The sequence below is a fragment of the Piliocolobus tephrosceles genome, chromosome 4 (genome assembly GCF_002776525.5).
Source record: "Piliocolobus tephrosceles isolate RC106 chromosome 4, ASM277652v3, whole genome shotgun sequence".
Classification (NCBI taxonomy): domain Eukaryota; kingdom Metazoa; phylum Chordata; class Mammalia; order Primates; family Cercopithecidae; genus Piliocolobus; species Piliocolobus tephrosceles.
The window spans coordinates 15646032-15664047 of NC_045437.1; the positions used below are offsets into that span (position 1 = coordinate 15646032).

Below are 18016 nucleotides of genomic sequence, written 5' to 3' on the forward strand. Positions count from 1 at the left end.
TGCAGAAAGTTATTTTGAACAACCCCGATCTAGATGCTTCAACTATAATAGTGGCTAGACCCTTGAGCAAACTCAAAACGTTAATAGCAAGAAAAACAAAACTAAATATTTGGAAAGAGGAAAATGTATTAATTACGAATGAAAGCAACAAACAAATTCACTGTGCCTAGGAATAAGTACATAAATTTCCCCAAGTAAACAAATGTTCTCCAAATCTTAACTTCTGTTTAACAATCCAACTCTCCTAAGCATTACATAGACTGGCTGGATGATAACATTTTTGGATCCTGGAACAATCTTCTATGGATTTTCAGAATAAGCCAACCTGTTTCTTCTACTTAGGTAGAATCAAGTTTGGAAAGCCTGGACAGACAGGAAAGAGGGATGTCTCCAATTACGTTAAAACTCTTTGAATGGGGAGCCAATCTCACATCTTCCCATGGCAAGAAGGAGGCCAGCTCTCTATCTGCCAAGTATCTGTTCATCTCTTGGCTATCACTTCCCCATGAAATCAGCCTGAAACCTTCCCCTCCCTACACACAGCACCGCAAGGTTCATTCCTCCTGGTATTGTCCAACTACCCCTTCCTGTGCATACTTCCGCAACTGTGCACATCCCACTGTATTCTAATCACTTACTCACCTGCCTGTCCCCCTTATGAGCTCCTTGGGGGAAGGAAAGTGGGCAACTCTTATTTTTATTCGCAGAACCTAGCACTATTCAACACATAGAAAGTTCCTAGGAAATACTTATTAAACTGAGCTGAGGAAATGGGATGCAAAGTTGTAAACCTGCTTTTCACACTAACTCTAAGTCTTCCAGTCAGGAGTATTTAAGGTACAATCAATATAATCTTTGTTACTGTCTGCATTTAAGCTGCAGACATTTGAATTCATTTGAAATATTAGCAGGAGCTCTTCCTGGCTGCAATCCAATTGGCTATTGGTAGACTACGAGTATTTTGCTGTCTTACTATAATAGTTTCTTAATTTCTTGGGGAAAAAAATTAAGATATTCTCCAGGCCAGAACAGACTAATTAGTGAAACTGCCAAGTAAAATAAACAATGTTCAATCAGAATTCTTTAATTTTTTTCAAAATATACAAATAGATCATGGAATGATAAAATTAGGATTTGATGAGTCAAAACACAATGAAACGTACTGTCAATATTTAAGACTCAGATAAAATACCCATTTTCGGTGTGTGATGTTCCCCAGGGCCTACTGTGGGGTGGGGGGAGTGGGGAGGGATAGCATTAGGAGATATACTTAATGTAAATGACAAGTTAATGGGTGCAGCACGCCAACATGGCACATGTATACATATGTAACAAACCTGCATGTTGTGCACATGTACCCTAGTATAATTTTTAAAATATTTAAAAAAACTTATTCTCCAAAATATCTCCAGAGAAATGGCAACTGTTTTTATTTCTAAGAAATTTGATTTTATAACATGGGCAAATGCTCAAATTTTAAAAGAGAAGCTTGAAATTGTCATATATTACTGAAAGATTATTTGTTCCTATGTCTTTGCTCTTGAAAGCAGAATTGCAATAATCTTGACTAAAATACTAACATTAGTCATCAGAATTTAAGATATAATAACTCAGCACTAAATGCAAGTTGTGAAATTAAAAAAAAAAAATCATTTCCTAACCAGGAAATGCATGGTCTCTTTGAGTGTTTATACTGAGGGCAAGAAAGTCAACTGGACTTTTTTCCTTTCCAGGTTGGCTTGGGAACTAACTGGCTCTTTTATTTTGCATCTCCCCTTTTAATATCAATGGAACACTTCATTTTATATCATTCATGCTGAAAGACAGAATAAACCCTGTGTTTGAATGTGTTAAGGGATTCAATTTGTGGATCAATTGTGTGATTCTTCTTTATTAGAGCAATGCCTTAGAGATTATATTTGAATAAAGATTTAGAACTTCCAAATGCTTTCATATGCATTATCACATTTCATGCAAATTGTTCATATACATGATTAGCTCACTTATTCAGGCAACATCTAGTCAGTTTATATATTATTCAAAACATTCGCTCTTTTATTTTTTTTCTTTCTGGCCTGAAATTTGATCATTTTCTTTCTTATTAGACTTGTACTAGTGAGAAAGGAGGAAAGAAAAAAGTAAAAACAAAAAATCATGCCGATTATATTTTAAACATTTATAGAGTTCTTTTAGAAAAAAATGACTGAAGATACTAAAATTGCTAGTCAAATTAAAGCTCTAGTAAGTAGAGGCATTAAATTTAAGTGATCTCAAAGTTATTCAACATTTCCAATTTAATCAAATATACTTAATCTATAACTTCTAATTAATAACATAATTATTTTATAATCATTATTTCCTTTATTTAGACTTGCATGGTTGGAATTATCCTTTTGCATTTTTATAGGTGAGAAAACAGAAGTATGGAGGGATGAAGGTGACCTGCCCAAGCAGAGGCCAGGATTAGAAACCAAGTCTCTTGATCCCAAGCTTAGCATCCATGCCCTGAAGCTGGTAGTCCTCAAGCTTCAGCGTGCATTAGAACCCTGGAGGGGCTGTAACACTCCGATGGCTGGGCCCCACCCCTAAAGTTCCTAATTCAGTAGATCTGGGTGGAGCCTGTGCATTTCTGCCTCATCAGAGCAGGAAAATGCTCCGGATGCCGTGGTACCTCCCTACAGCCACCCACACCGCTCTACCCCTCACCAACTGGTCACCGTCGCGATGCCGGTGTACCTCACACATGCCACGTAAACGCTGCATGATAGGCTTCCGTTTTCTCACAGTACTAGGGAACAACAGATGGGTCAAATGAAACACAGAAGTAACCTTTTCCCAGGGTTTATTTTAGCTAAAATGTTTGATTCTTTTTATCTTCTAAGTCACTGAGCTTATTAAGTAAAACAAAGAGACATAGGCCAGTAAGGAAAACTGTCCGCAAGTCCCTAACCTTCCAAGGGGCCCCTTTCTGCCCTCAGAGAATCTGCACAGTCATCATGACGTAACACATGGAGACATCTGTCCTCTCCCCAAATGCACAATACAGTAACGCCGTCTGCATCGGCCAGGACCCCCAGCTTTGGAAAGGACAACTGGTTCGCTCTTATTCCTTAGAAATAAACGACTATCCTTAGATCATTCACTCCAAATAATTTCTTCAACTCTTCCTCCTTTCTTTCAGTTGCACAATATCTCACTTTAAGTGGGCATTATCCTGTTAACTTTTTTTTTCAAACTACACAGGAATATAGAATCTGTGCTTTCTTAGAAAAGCAGCCCCATTGTGACCCGCAGCTAATTCATTAACTGAAGAACTGAGATAACTCAATCCACAACATTCTCTATTAGATCCGAATGGTGAAAACGTAATCGCTGAAAGAAATGGATTACTGACAGTGTGTTAACGTTGAAGGTCATGGTCTTACCTATGCACACTAGATCCATAAAACCATACATTCCATAGCAGATCTGAAAAAGGATGTCCTTCCTCTGCCACACTGCATAGGGGCTGAAGGCTGACCAGAGGAGCCAAGTCACACTGGCTATTAAGAACAGGGATCCTAGGATTACAGCAATCATCTGAACTTTCTCAACCAGTGTTATAGAAATGCTCTGCCACTAAAAGAAAAACAGAGGCATGTAAGAAAGGTGCTGTGTGTAATTAAAAAAGAAAAAAAAAAAAACATTTTCAGTTCAGTGTTTCTTTTCATAATGTTAGACCCTTTGAAATCTGATCAGTCCCCCAAATGAATTTTTTCATTTCATCCAGGCTATAAAAAAGACAAGCAGATAAAGATTAATGAATTGCCTTAACTTCATTATTTTCAGTAATTCACCATTCTGTAAGCTTAATCTAGTTTGATTCCAGATAATAGTACTGAGTGTGAATGGCTAAGGAATATTTAGTACCTGGAAATCACATAATTATCTTTCACGCATGCATGAAATTAAATACACTCTGACCATATATGGTGAGAACTTCTCTATCTGGTAATTTAGTTTGCTCTTAATACATTTGGCTACTGCAAAAAGAGGGAACTGTCTCTTGATTTTGTAGAAAAAAAATGTAAAAAGCAAATAAGTTATATAAGAACATCAGTGAAAAAGTCATTTAGGATAACACACTGGGATAATCATAAGGGAAGTATAAAATTGTACATTATCTATTATTGGTACATTCCATATACTCAGATATTACTGACTTTTTATTATCTAATGGGTAAGCCACGAAGCATTTTTGTCAAGATTTAGAATTTGTACCTACATGAAGTATCTTTGAAACTCACAAACATTTTCAGCATGTACTCTTCAGTGGGCCAAATAATTTGGTGCCTTAAGTATCAATATTCAAAAGAAATTTACAGTACAAATGACCAAAAATCCTTCAAGGCTGCTATTGACTGGAGAGGATTAATTAGTCATGTCCTCACTTTTGCATAATTGAAGCAGAAATGAAACCAGAATTGTTATTAAGGTTTGTCAGTAAACCATGAAACTCCAAACAACCTGTATAATCTCATCCTGTATGGAAGATCTCTGGCTATGGCAATATATGGCTTCTCAGAAGAATTCTTAAACAATTTTTTAAATCTTTTTAAAAATGAGCTTAAGCAATCAGTGTCCATTGGATGAATCTGAAATTTCGTCAAATGCTTTACTTACCTTCAATCTGAACTTATGTATCTCCAAACGGTAAGTTGATGACACTGATCCTCTCTCTCTCATTGTCTGTCTCTCTGTCACACACTCTCTCGTACACATACCATAAATAAATAATTTACATGTAACATTGTTAAGTATGTATGTGACCTTGCATATTCATGACGCTATTAAATTCTACATTTGTTAAAGATGAAATACCAATGTACGTTTGAAATATTTCATTCTCTAAAGTCATTTTCCTTATTTTTCTTTTAAAAAACAGAACCAAACAACAAAGTTTGGTGAAATACCGTAAGAAAGAGATCTCCATTCATTTTAATGTAAAGATTAATTTAGCGAGAAATGGTTTGTGCTTTTACAATTCTCAATGAATAATAATTAAACTATTTCATAAGTGGGAGTTGAACAATGAGAACACATGGACACAGGGAGGGGGACATCACACCGGGGCCTGTCAGGGGATGGGGAAAAAGGGGAGGGAGAGCATTAGGACAAATACCTAATGCCTAATGCCTGTGGGGCTGAAAACCTGGATGACAGGTTGATGGGTGCAGCAAACCACCATGGTACATGTATACCTATGGAATAATCCTGCATGTTGTGCATCTGTATTGCAGAACTTACATTAAAATAAAAAATAATTAAACCAGTTGGTGTTATTTTGTCATTACAAAGGAATCAAGGCTGTATTCCAAGATGTGTCTGAAGTTGTTTTATTCCAGTTTCCTGTCATAATTTTAAGTACATTTATACCAAACTGCCAGGCCTTCATATCTTTAACCATTTTAAATCTGGTGTCACCAAACAGAGGTGACATGTCAGTATCTCTTGCTCTTGTTCAGTTTTGATGCTCATTAAAATTTGTTTTGACTGTAACATGGTGAGCAACGAAGAAAACAGTTATCATCCATCCTAAATGGGTGCTACCATGTCTATACACGTTACCTTACCCTTTAGCAATTTACTAATCACATCAGATAGATGAAAACAAAGCATCCTTTAAGTCCATGAGGCGTGTGTGTGTGTGTGTGTGTGTGTGTGTGTGTGTTTGACTTTCATATAATGGGCTGCATGTTCAAAATGTGTATGCCTGAATTGGAGGAGTCCTAGGTAACCAAAGGTGAGTAACAAGGATTCACCAAGAAGAGACTTTACTGATATCTATTTTCTGTTTGCCAATAATTCTATGATGTAATCTTAGGGGAGTTAAATTTGAATAGCTCGAAACTGCGTAATGAATTATATCTGGCTTCAATAAGACCTACTAATTAATTGATCCAAGCCTCCCTGCATGATAATTCACCATGGTGTCTGTAGATGTAGTGTGGCCAGGCCCTACTGAATGCTTGGATTTGGGAGGACGGAGGTGACAATTGGATGCATTGGCTGTAGTATTTCCTGGGACCCTGGAAATCGAATGGCCAAGCACTGACCCTGAGGTGCCAGCCTCTTCCATTTTCTGTGTGGCACACTTCTGACACACGGGGTGTGGCTGCTCCTAGGTGAGGAGGGCGAATGAATGAAGGGAGAGGCTCACCAGAAACAAGAAACAGGAACGCTTCACATTTGTTTTGGTGACAGCAAATTTAAATTTGTGTACAATTCAAATGCCTAGTAGTTTGGAATGAATGTGTTTAAGATTATGTCCAGAGGCAAGGAAAAAAAAGAACAACCCTTGATTACAGTACACTGGGAAGCTTAACTATTCACTATCATCATAGAAATTATTTTTGTTGTAAACATAAGAAGTAATTTGGGATTTTTGAAGATTATTTTTTAAAGAAGGGTACATTATACAAAATCTATAGTGAGCTCCCTGAAATTTTTTTTTGGTTTTATAACACCCTGCTAATAATGCAAATATGCAAATGTGTTTAAAAGTAAACAGACATTCCTCATATACTGATGAACCTTAACATCATTTCTGAATAGTTAATGAGGACACACCGTTACTGAAACCAAAATTACTAACCTCGATTATAAACACAGGAATTTGCCTTTGAAGACAGCTATCATCTTGTTAATTTCTCTGTCCAGTATATTTGGTGCTTTCTTATGTCTACCGTTATGTGCAAAAAGGAGGGTTGTTCTCATTCTTCCACTAGAAGCAATAATTTTGCCCTTGACTCCTAGAAAACACTCTCCCAGTGTCCTTGCCCTTGGAAGGCGTGCATCATCTAATGGGCTCGGCCTGAAGGAGCTGTGTTAATGGGCCATTTGCTTCGATGATAAAAGTAGAAAATAAGTCTCATGGGACTTCTCTCTCTACCCCAACGTTATATCCAAAAGTTTTGGAAATAATTCAAAGGCCAGGATTTAAGTTTGTGAGATTATTTCCAAAACTTGTCGGTGAAATATTTCAATGGATAAACACACCGTCTCCTCTAAGGAGATACATGGAAGTGTGTGTGTCTGTGTGTACGTGTGCATGTGGTACAAGTGCGCGCGCATGTGTGTTGCATTTAACTTTCTTCCCACATTTGGAAAGAAAAGTAATATAACAACAGCCAGAATGGCTCTAAATAGTTGCTACTGCTTTCTTTCTTTCTTTCTTTCTTTTCGTAATAGTTGAATATGTGATTCTTTCACATTCCTGAAAAGCTGTTTACTTGTACAAGCAAACAATTTCATCTACTGTTTCCAGCAAAAGTGGGAACAAGTGGCACCTCTTTTGAAAGTTCACCCTCATTTAGTGCACTAGAAGAAGTAATTTAAAAATTTACTAAATTTAATAATTTAATAATTATAGCTTATATGTGTACAGGACTGATACATGCCAGGCACTTTTCTAAGAGGTTATTTATTTATATTAAGTCATTTAATTCCCACAACTTCTCTGTGAGGGAATTACTATTGTTATCTCCATTTTACAGATAAGTAAACTGAGGCAGAAAGAAGTTAAACAATGTGCCCAAGGTTACACATCTAGTGAGGACTGGAGCTGAGGTACAAACCCAGGTAGTCTGGCTTCCAGGTTCATGCTTTTACCACTTATACTAGACTACGTAATAATTCCACCGAGAGCTTTGATAACAATTAATGGCATACACCCCACCTCTGCAGTGCCATGACAATTCTCCTGACGAAGCTTCCCAATCTGTCTTCTCTAGGCTACTGAAAGAACTTTCTAGCTGAACTTGAAGCTGTGAGTCATTCCCTGCTCCTCCTCCTCATAATTCCCCGGGGTTCATTCCTAACGCAAGGGGAGCTGCCCCTCTAAGCTTCAGCGAGGAGGGCTAAATGTTTGGTTCAGCACATATCCTCAGCGTCTGGCAGAAGGATCAAAAAGGGATGGAGGGCAATTAAGAGGAAGAGAGGAAAGGAGCAGGGAAGGAGGGAAGGAAGGAGGGAAGGGAAGGAAGGAGGGAAGGGAGGGAGGGAGACAGGGAGACAGGGAGGGAGACCCCTCAATTCAACTTCATATGACTTCTTTTTATTCTATCAAAGGCACTCTTTACTTTGGTCCCTCTGTGCCTCTGAGCACGCTCTTTCCTCAGCATGCAACGTCTGTCTCCTCTTTTTTCAACTGATCCATCCGTCCATACCTGGCACTAATGCCACTTCTTCTAAAAACCCATCCTCTCATGCACTTCCTCTCCTAAACAGGATCATTCTATCTGGGGCCTCACAGTCCACTATTTATACTTCTGGGGAAAGCTGGCTTCCTTCCTTCACACTCGAATCCCAGATAGCCATATCCGTCCCCATTGTCCCCAGATTGCAGGTTTCCCGGTGGCAGAAGCTGAGTCTCATGCCCCGTCCTGTGCACCACAGAGCTGAGCACACCCAGCAAATGCTGGAAATACACGGAATTCGGACTTTAGTTTCCACCACTTATCCGACTGCCAGATTTGCATTCTCTCTACATCCATCCCATCAGTGCCTACGGGATAAAGACCCACTCCGGCCAAGCCACCAGTTAGTCAGGAAAGGAGAACTCAGATCTGTCTCCAAAGCTTCAGTTCTTTCTAAAATGCCCTTCTCTCTGCCTACTCTCTCTGCTCTCACCCCTAATTCCCTACTTAAACTGACACATCCTATATCTGAAAGGAAAAACAACATGGACACAGTCATACCTGTTTAAAAGGTGGCTGTGGGAATAGAAAAAGTTCAACACCTGCGAAAACAATCCAACAAAGTTCCAAAATCTGACTCATACCTTTCTAAATGGCATCTCCAAATACTTCTTGAATCTGAAAGCTGCAGTTTGTTAATTTTAACACGAAGAAGACAAGCTCAAGGAGTTATATCTCTTTAATTTTAGTGAAATTTTGGGAGAAATTAAATAACTCACATTGGATGTCATGTAATATTCTCCTTACATGTAACTGTCCAGAGATGTACCAATAGGGTCCACCAGTCCTACAAAGATTCTGAAAGCGTACATGGCCCAGAGTTGGGTATCTTTGTGCGGGAGGTTCTGTGTTAGTGGAGTATTCTCCATGAGAAATTAGAAAAGCACTCCAATAATTTCCACAGATTGCCATGAAACCAGGCAAATACTGTGTTCTTGTCAATGAAGTATGACTAATTAATAGAGGTTTATTACTGCCTTCAGAGAATAAAGGAGGGAAGAAAAAGCTGTGAATTTTCTTTAAGGAAATGACAGGATACTCCAAGTCTCTTCCCGTACAAAGCCCTTCTAGCCAGTAAGCTAAGCACTTGAGAAAGACAGACACTCCATCAGGTCTCTGAGAAGCTATTTAGAAGAAGGTGGACCTGCCTTTCTGTTGTCTGAAAGAGTTAATAAACCTTCTCAATCTAGGAACCAATTTCCTCTCAGAAAGTAGCACATGCTCAGAGGGAATGAGGCTGAACTCCTAGTGAGAGAAGATCTGTTCGGGGTGCCTTAAATCATTCGGTCTCGGGTACTGTTTCATCTCTGTTTTTACAAGGCAGGCCAGAATGAATCATAAGTTAATAGATTTGTAGTATGATGATTTATACTGTGTGCTCTATGACAGGTGGGATTACTCAACAGTGTCACAGGAGAGAACACCTGCTCTTAAGAGGTGTCCTCTTCAGAAAACGAATTTAGCTAAAACTTACATTCAATCATCTTTAGATGGTGTGCAAACTGCAACACTAAAGTTGGGATTTGAAATGCTGGCAGAAAACATCTCAATGTGTAATCAAGTTGACATGTAGATACAAAATTCAGTTAATTATATGCCCATTCTTTGTAGAGCTGTATTTATAGGCTGCATATTAAAAGTGATTTTCATGATTTGGTATGAGTCTTTTCTGCCAGAAAAGCATTTTCACAAATTTATCAGGGCTGAGATAAAGATTAGACAAAAGGAATTTGCCTTGCCTAAGAAAGAGGAAATCTAAACAACCTAGAGAAAATCGTTAGAAAACATAGAATCATTTCTCTGGAAAAACTGTTAACAATTACTTAAATGTAAGAGGGATATAATAACTGATGCTAAAGATGGAGAGCAGTAAGGAGATATTATAAATAACTGTATGCCCATTAATCCCAGAGCATGAAGGAAATAGGTAATTTCCTTGGAAAACTTAATTACCAAAACTGACTCAAGAAGAAATGGAATGTATGAATAATTCTACATAGAAACTGAAGTTGTCATCAAAAGCTTTCCACAAACAAGACAACAAACACCTCCAGGACCAGTTTCACCAGATATGATAAAGCACTTAAAGACGACATGTTATCAATCTGACATATTCTCTCTCAGAAAACAGAGGAGGACAGAACATTTTCCAACTCATTTTACAAGGCCAACACAACGCTGATACTAAAACCTGACAAAAACATTATAAGAAAAGACAAATTTCAGGCCAGTATTCTTTAAGAGCATGGATGAGAAGAAATCCTCTACTAGATATTAGCAAATTGAATCCAGCAATATATAAAAACAACAGTGCAGCAAGAGTGAATGAGGTTCATCCTAGAAATGCAAGGTCAATATAACATCCAAATAGCAATCAATGCAACAGACCATATTAGAAATAAAAATATCCTCTCAATAGATGTGGGAAAGTCATTTGGTATACCCCCATTCATGATGAAAACTAGGAAGAGAAAGAAAAGGGCATCTAAAAAACACTTACAGATAAGATCATATCTAATTGTGTGGAGGGGAAAGGCTATCTTTTCTCTGATCAGGAACTAGGCAAAGATTTTCACCCGTTTTACTTCTATTCAACCTTGCACTGGGTGTCCTACTCAATGCAATGAACTAAATAACAAAAAGAGAAAAGTATAAAAATTATGAAGGAAAAACTATGAAACTGTCTCTCTTTCTAGATAGCATGATTATCTGCATAGAAATCCTAGGGAATTTATAAGAAAACCTAATAGAAGTAGTAAATTAATTTAGCAAAGCCTCAAAATACAAGATAACAGGCAGGGTGTGGTGACTCACACCTGTAATCCCAGCACTTTGGGGAGGCAGAGGCAGGTGGATCACCTGAGGTCAGGAGTTCAAGACCAACCTGGCCAACATGGTGAAACCCTGTTTCTACTAAAAATACAAAAATTAGCCGGCTGTGGTGGCAGTACCCTGTAAACCCAGCTACTCAGGAGGCTGAGGCAGGAGAATCGCTTGAACCCAGGATGCAGAGGTTGCAGTGAGTTGAGATCACACCACAACACTCCAGCCTGAGAGGCAGGGTGAGACTCCATCTCAAAAAAAAGAAAAAAGAAAAGAGATAACAATTATCAATTATATTTAAATATAAAGAGCAAAAAGTTGAAAAGTGAAATTACAAAAACAATACTACATAAACAACAAAAATAAATGACTTAGGACTAATTTTTTAAAAGATAATCTACAAATTGTTATTAGATACAATTCAAAAAGAACTATATAAGATTTATTTTTTAAAAAGTTGGAGTGTTCTTGTTAAATGATCCTCCAAACCTCTTCTTCCTTGTTTCTACACTTTTGATGTACACGCTTTTTAGCTTAATAAAAGCCACTTTCTTTGCAAAAAGAGGAAAAGAAAAGAAAAATATAGATGTGAGCATTAAACAAGGAATGCACACCTATTAGAAATGGGTTTACGAACGAAGATTTTTCAAGAAGGATGATTGAATTTTCAAGAAATATGACCCATTTATTTCTAATTTCTAAGAGATATGAACTTGGGCTATGACAACTATGAATCAGCTCCTGTCATATCAGCCACATGGTAGAAATTTGATACTGTGTGGAGGTACATTTAGTGTTTCAAATATTTATAGAATTAATATAACGCAAAAAAGAGAGGGAAAAAAAGGGTTCCTCAACTGCTTACATATTATAATGCAAACTATCACTTTATTGATTTTTCACTGGTGTAATTTCATTAAAAACATTTTTAAATGCCAAAAATAAATAAGACTCATATAAATTACAGTTGTGGCTAAAAAGACTCACCATTGTTCAAATTGTCATTCTCCTGCATTTTAACTTCGAAAGTTAAAATAGAAACAAAATTGTGTCAGAAAAACAAAAGCTTCCTGTTTTGTTTGGTTTTTTAAAAAGTTTTTTAAAAGAGATCACTCATTTGAAGTTAATCAGTGTAATTTTAATTCATAGAAATCAAAAAAGAAAATTGTTGGTTGCTATTTCCAAACGAATTTGGCACGACAAAATGCTCCAGACTCACTTTCTCGTGTGAAAAGATCTTTCCTCCACTTCTTCAGCTATTGGTAACACACGTCCTTTGAGGGATGGTGTCTTGACCATAGATCATCATTTTGTTCATTAAAATACCTTGAACTCAATCATGCAACCAACAAAAAAGCAGAGAGATGGGTGGGGAGCTCCCCATGGGTACTTGGGAATGCTGTCAGGATTTCACGTTATTGTACAGAATTTAGAATGTCAATAAATATTTTCTTCCAGAAACCTGGAAATCCCAGCAGGTTTGAAGGGCCACAACCCAGGGCTATGGCAATGTGCTCAGTATGATTTGCTGCTCAGGAGGAAGAAATTAAGCACCCTGAGGGACGTGTTACCCCGGGGGTTCCCGGGATAAGTGTCCAGGACCATGTGTCTGGGTCCCAGAATTGCAAAGGAGGAGAGAAATTTTCTTTCCCCACAGAAGCAGCCCTGGGAGGAGACAGCGCCTAGCAAGACTTCACTCTGATAAGGAGATTCTTCCCCACCTTCCTTGGGGTACTGGATTCAAGGGGAGTGGACACAGGAGTAGCCGAGGCTGCCCTTTAACTCCAGGACCAGGAGAATAAAGTCCTGGATGAATCAGAACAAAGGTAAAACTGGCTCAAGGCCATGGAGGCAGCAAAAGGAATATTAGGCCAGGGCCAGAGTGACCAGATAAGCCCGGAAAGTTCCAAAATTCAATTCCAGGAGGAGGAAAATTAATACGATGTGAAGGTTTGGTTATCAAGTGAGAATCAGGGCCAGTAGAGCCCAGTGATGTGGAGTGGAGAGAAACTCTAAATGGCAGAGGGAGCTGTAGGTGGCCAGTGGACAGGAAACCAACAACACGAGTGAGATAGGCCTTACAAAGCAGCGTCTACCCAAGAAAACCCTTCCATCAAAGGCTGCCCTTTACCCAGGTGCCAAGTCTTTGGAAACAGGAGTTGAATCCTGTTTCCAGAATCTCCTGTCCGTCTGTCTCCATTCACAGGAGGAGGGTATATCAGAGCAGCAGAAGGTGTAAAAAGTTTTCTTAGAAGGAATAAAGATGCTTAGAGGGAAGGTTGTGTCTAACTGAGAAGTTAACAGGAGCAACAATTATTTGGACTGACTTACAAGCATTAATTTGCCAACTACAGGGCAACTACAGAGTCCACAGAAGAAATATCAAAGATTCTGGATCTCACCAAAAAAAAAAAAAAAAAGCACATTTATTCCTTTATTTGCATTCTCTAATTCTTCCAGAACCATCCATATCTCATCTCTCCATGTTATCTCTTATTTGATTGCTGTAGATCTGCATATTTGTCACAGGCTTATTAGTCCAGCTTTAACAGTCTAAAAGTTGAAATAAAAATGCATTTTAGGCGCCTGTAGTCCCAGCTACTCGGGAGGCTGAGGCAGGAGAATGGCATGAATCCAGGAGGCAGGGCTTGCAGTGAGCTGAGATCGCACCACTGCACTCCAGGCGACAGAGCGAGACTCCATCTCAGAAAAAAAATGCATTTCAGCTCTTCGGTTTTCAATTGATGCTGCCTTCTCCTTCTGAGTTTTAATTGTGTCTCATAACAAAAGCAGGTGCTAGCTATTATTTCAAATCAGGGAAATCTTCCCCAAGTGTCAACTGTCTAATACGATTAGGCTTAGTAACTAGATTTTGCCCCATATGAATTAACAGTGTGTGTCTGCATATGATGCATTTTTATTTCATTACTCCTCTCAATATTCAGTATTAATTATGTTTAAACACACACTCCCCAGGGGAGCCCTATCTAACTAATTAGTAGGTGGTCATAACTAGATTTACTTGTTCTCTCCGTGAGGAGTTGAAAGCTACCTTTGCTAAAGGAGCTTATTTAAACTCTCAACAGGCTATTGCTGTTTTCAACCTTGCTTTTGGAGCAGAACTTTCATTGAAAGCAATGACCTTCCCACTTGAAATATTTCAGTTCATGTAGGCCAGTGCAATTTGTCCTGGTAGTCAGAACAACACTGTTAGTAATTAGGGACCATAGTGTGAGGCAGATTAGCCCTTGCATGAAATTTATGCAGAATCCTTTACAAAGTGGCTTCTCTTGGCTACAGGGAGGCAGCATACTATGTTGGGACAAACAGAGAGCTGTGAATTGGCACTGCTACCGAGCAGGTAATTCTTCTCATAAGGACCTCAATGTTCTTCTTTATAAAATAACATTTGGTATATCTTAGAATAATTGTGTGTTGATGCCTCCATGCATTGGTCTTCTTCCTTAATTGTGGTTCTGAGGAATGAAACAATGGCTATAAGATCATAAGGTGGCTGAGTCAGTAACAGAAAAAACACAGCCCATTAAGCTGAGCTGAACGTGCCGTGTCCGCTACTACACGGAACTGGGCTTTGCCTCAGTTCTTGGTTAAAGTCACGCTGTAAGATGATACTGATAAGTACAGGAGGCAGGGAAATACTGGGTAGAAGAGGGTGGGGTCCCTGGAGAGGGCTTTACCCTCACGCCTGGATCTGCCGTCCTAAATGAGAACTTCACATCCCTGTTTTCCTGCCTGAATGTTGCCTTCTGGTCTACCACGCCCTCTGTCCTCTGCCCATAAGAACCCCAGATTCCAGACTCAACACACACACAGAGAAGAGAGAAGTGTCTGAATGTCTAGAGAAGCAGCAACTGGACATCAGAGACTATGGCCAGGAAGAGTTCAGCCACAGACAGCCAAGCTACAAGACTGTCTTCCCACTCCAACCCATTTCCAGCTCCCTGTCCTGCTGAGAACCACTTCCACTGCTCAATAAAATCTCCACATTCACTATGTTTCAAGTCTGTGTGACCTCATTCCTCTTGGGCACTGGACAAGGACCTGGGTGCGGGTCAAGAGGCTGTCACACTGACTTTCCACTGAGCTGTTTAACGGGTGCTGTGGGCCAGTACAGGGTTTGCTCCTGCCACGACCCAAAGGCACTTTCCCTGGCTCCTGTACCCACTCACCTGCATGCTCCCCGTCTTGCAAGGGATTTGAGCATTGCTGGCTGAGTAAGTGAGCCACCCTTTTCCAAGTCCCGCGAAGGGGTCAAGGGAACTATCTTGTCTCAACACCACCGATATAAAAATACATATGGAATTCTGACCCCTTTAAGCATCTAATATGTATAAATGTATTCATTCAAAATGCACTTATCAGATGTCTGGTACATGCCAGAACCTACAAAAGTCACCATGAGATCACTGCCCAAGCAGGGTGGGGAATAAAAAAAGAAAACCTCCACGAAAGTCTAAAAATCACAATACAGCTTGGTATGCACTCATACAGAAAAGTGAATATGGTGCTTGATGAATGGAGAAACTGCATCTGCTCTGGTCATCAGGCGAGGTTTCCAGAACAAGGAAGCACTTGAGCTGAGTTTGACAGGATGAGTCAGAAGAGTTGGCTAGGTGGAGAGACAGCCGAGGACCTGGGGAGACGGACAGACAAAGAGAAGTACGTGCACAAGAGCTGGTGTGCTTGGGAAATGGTGAGGTTTTATTACTGCCAGAGAGTAGAATCCATGTGGGCAAGCTTGAAGGGGGTTTCTAGGATTAACTATGGCGTTTCTATTTTATCCTACAAGGCAATGACGATTATAAAATCACAAGAAAGAACCAGGTTTGAATATGGAAGGATGTGGCAGAGATGTTCACCTGCCTAGTCATGTTCTTGCTTCCTGTATTTTCCAAAGACGGTTAAAATAATACATCCTGTCCATGAGCTTTTTTGCTATGTGGCTCTTGTCATTCCCCATCAAGAATCTGTGCCCATTTCTCCACCCCCTAGAATATAGGGGATGCTCTGACCAATAGCATATGTCAATTCCAAACACAGATTTTCACTGACCTGGCAGCTTCTGTTTCCCCTCTTTTAAAAGTCATGCCACATAAGAAATACTGAAACCACCATGCCATGAGAAGTTCAAGACACATGGGAGAGGCCCTGGCAGATGAGATGACATGTGGAGAGGGAGACCAAGGGGCACAGGGGCACTAGGCATGTAAGCAAAGTTCTCATGGAAGTGCATCCTCCTGTCCAAGAATCCTAGGCAGATGCCACATTGATTACAGACAAATCACCCAGCAGAACCCTTTTGGACCATAAAATTGTGAGCAAAAGGAAAATAGTTGTTTGAAACCACTAAATATCTTTGCATCATGGTAACCACAGGAGAAACAGGCTAAAATTCAGAAAACCTGACTCTTCGTGTATCACCAACTCAGCTGAGCTGCCCAACTTCTTGACCCTTTCTCTTCCTCGTCTTTAAAATGAAGATACTGATTAAGTCATCTTTAAGGCCCCTTTCTGCTCTATATTCCCTAGAGTACTCACTTCGCTTTAGTATTCAACCTTTTATTTCCTTCCCACCTTTTCCCCTTACCCCTCCTCCTCCATCTCCTTTTCCCCACAACTACCGTAGGAATTCTATAAAAAAAAGCCCTTTAAAGGATGAGAAATGTTTTGGGGGTGGTAAAATATCCTAAAACTATATGGTTATAAAAGTTGAACAAGTCTATAAATTTACTAAAAATTATTGAATTGTATACTTAAAATGGGGGAATTTTATAGCATATAAATTACATCTCAATAAAACTATTTTTAAGGCCCTGGGGAAAAAAATCCTTAAAATAGCAAAATGAATAAAATCTTTTTGGCAATTATTTGTCCGGTTGGTGTGTGTTATCTTCAATTGTGAAATACTTGAAATACAGTTAATTTTTAAAAGTAAATCTAGCTCCTGGCACAATCCAACAGAGAGGAAACCCCAAAGAAGGACATTTACCTAAAAAAAAAAAAAAAGGCTCATTTTTTGTTTTTGTTTTTGTTTTCCTTCCTGGAAGGTTGTAGGCTGACTAATGAGTTTGGACTCTGAGGTCAGGTTTGAATGGAGAGTCTGTTACTCCATCTCTTTGCTGTATGGCTTTGAGCAAAAATAACCTATTTTCCTCACCTTTAAAATTGTATAATAGTAATTATTATATAAGGGTATGGTAAGGACTAAAGGAAACACACACACACACACACCACATCCCACAGTGCCTAGGCACACAGTGGGTGTTCACATGGCTGTAATTTTTCTTCAAAGGTAACAGAGCGCTGACTGATAACTTCTCTGAGTAAAGCAAATCCCCTAGCCCTTCACTTCTGGAGGCTTCTGGATGAAGTCTGATGGAAGAACAATCACCAATGTGTCTGGGCACTGCTGCCCGGCCCATCTCCCAGTTAAACTCCAAATCATGTCTCCTTTCCTGACACCCTGCTGTGGCTTGCATATCACATTGCTTAAAGTGCAAAGAAATTCTTTCCACTGACATAAAGAACTGTAAATCTCTTATGTGAGATTTGGCAGCTCATTAATCCTCGGTAAGGAATGGGGAAAGGGAGGGATAGCTATGATACCTTCTCATATTTTATCCTTTACTTTGAACAATGTTTTAACGTAACAAATAAACAAATGCCTTTCTGTGAGTTCCTAGAATTCCTCGCAGTCCTTCAGTTTTCCGTTCAATAAGGGTTTTACTACAGTATTAATAAAGAACAAGCTTTTCCTCACTCAAGAGATCTTCCCCTTGCTTAAACTTTAGGGCAGTCATTCATATTTTGATTGAGAACTCACTATTTGCCAAGCCAGGTAGAAATGTATCAAGATACCCCAGCCTCTGGCCAGAACACCTGACAGTCCAGGAAGGGAGGAGACACTTGACCAATGGCTGCAGGGCATCCCCCAG

General features: G+C 39.3%; 1 protein-coding gene across 1 annotated transcript in view; it reads right to left on the bottom strand.

Moving 5' to 3' along the window:
* MARCHF11 (membrane associated ring-CH-type finger 11) overlaps positions 1–18016 on the bottom strand; it is a 113664-nt gene that overhangs the window by 20474 nt on the left and 75174 nt on the right. Inside the window, exon 3 of the mRNA XM_023218257.1 lies at positions 3426–3618. Coding sequence (XP_023074025.1) covers positions 3426–3618 — 193 coding nt within the window. The remainder of the gene's footprint in view (positions 1–3425; positions 3619–18016) is intronic.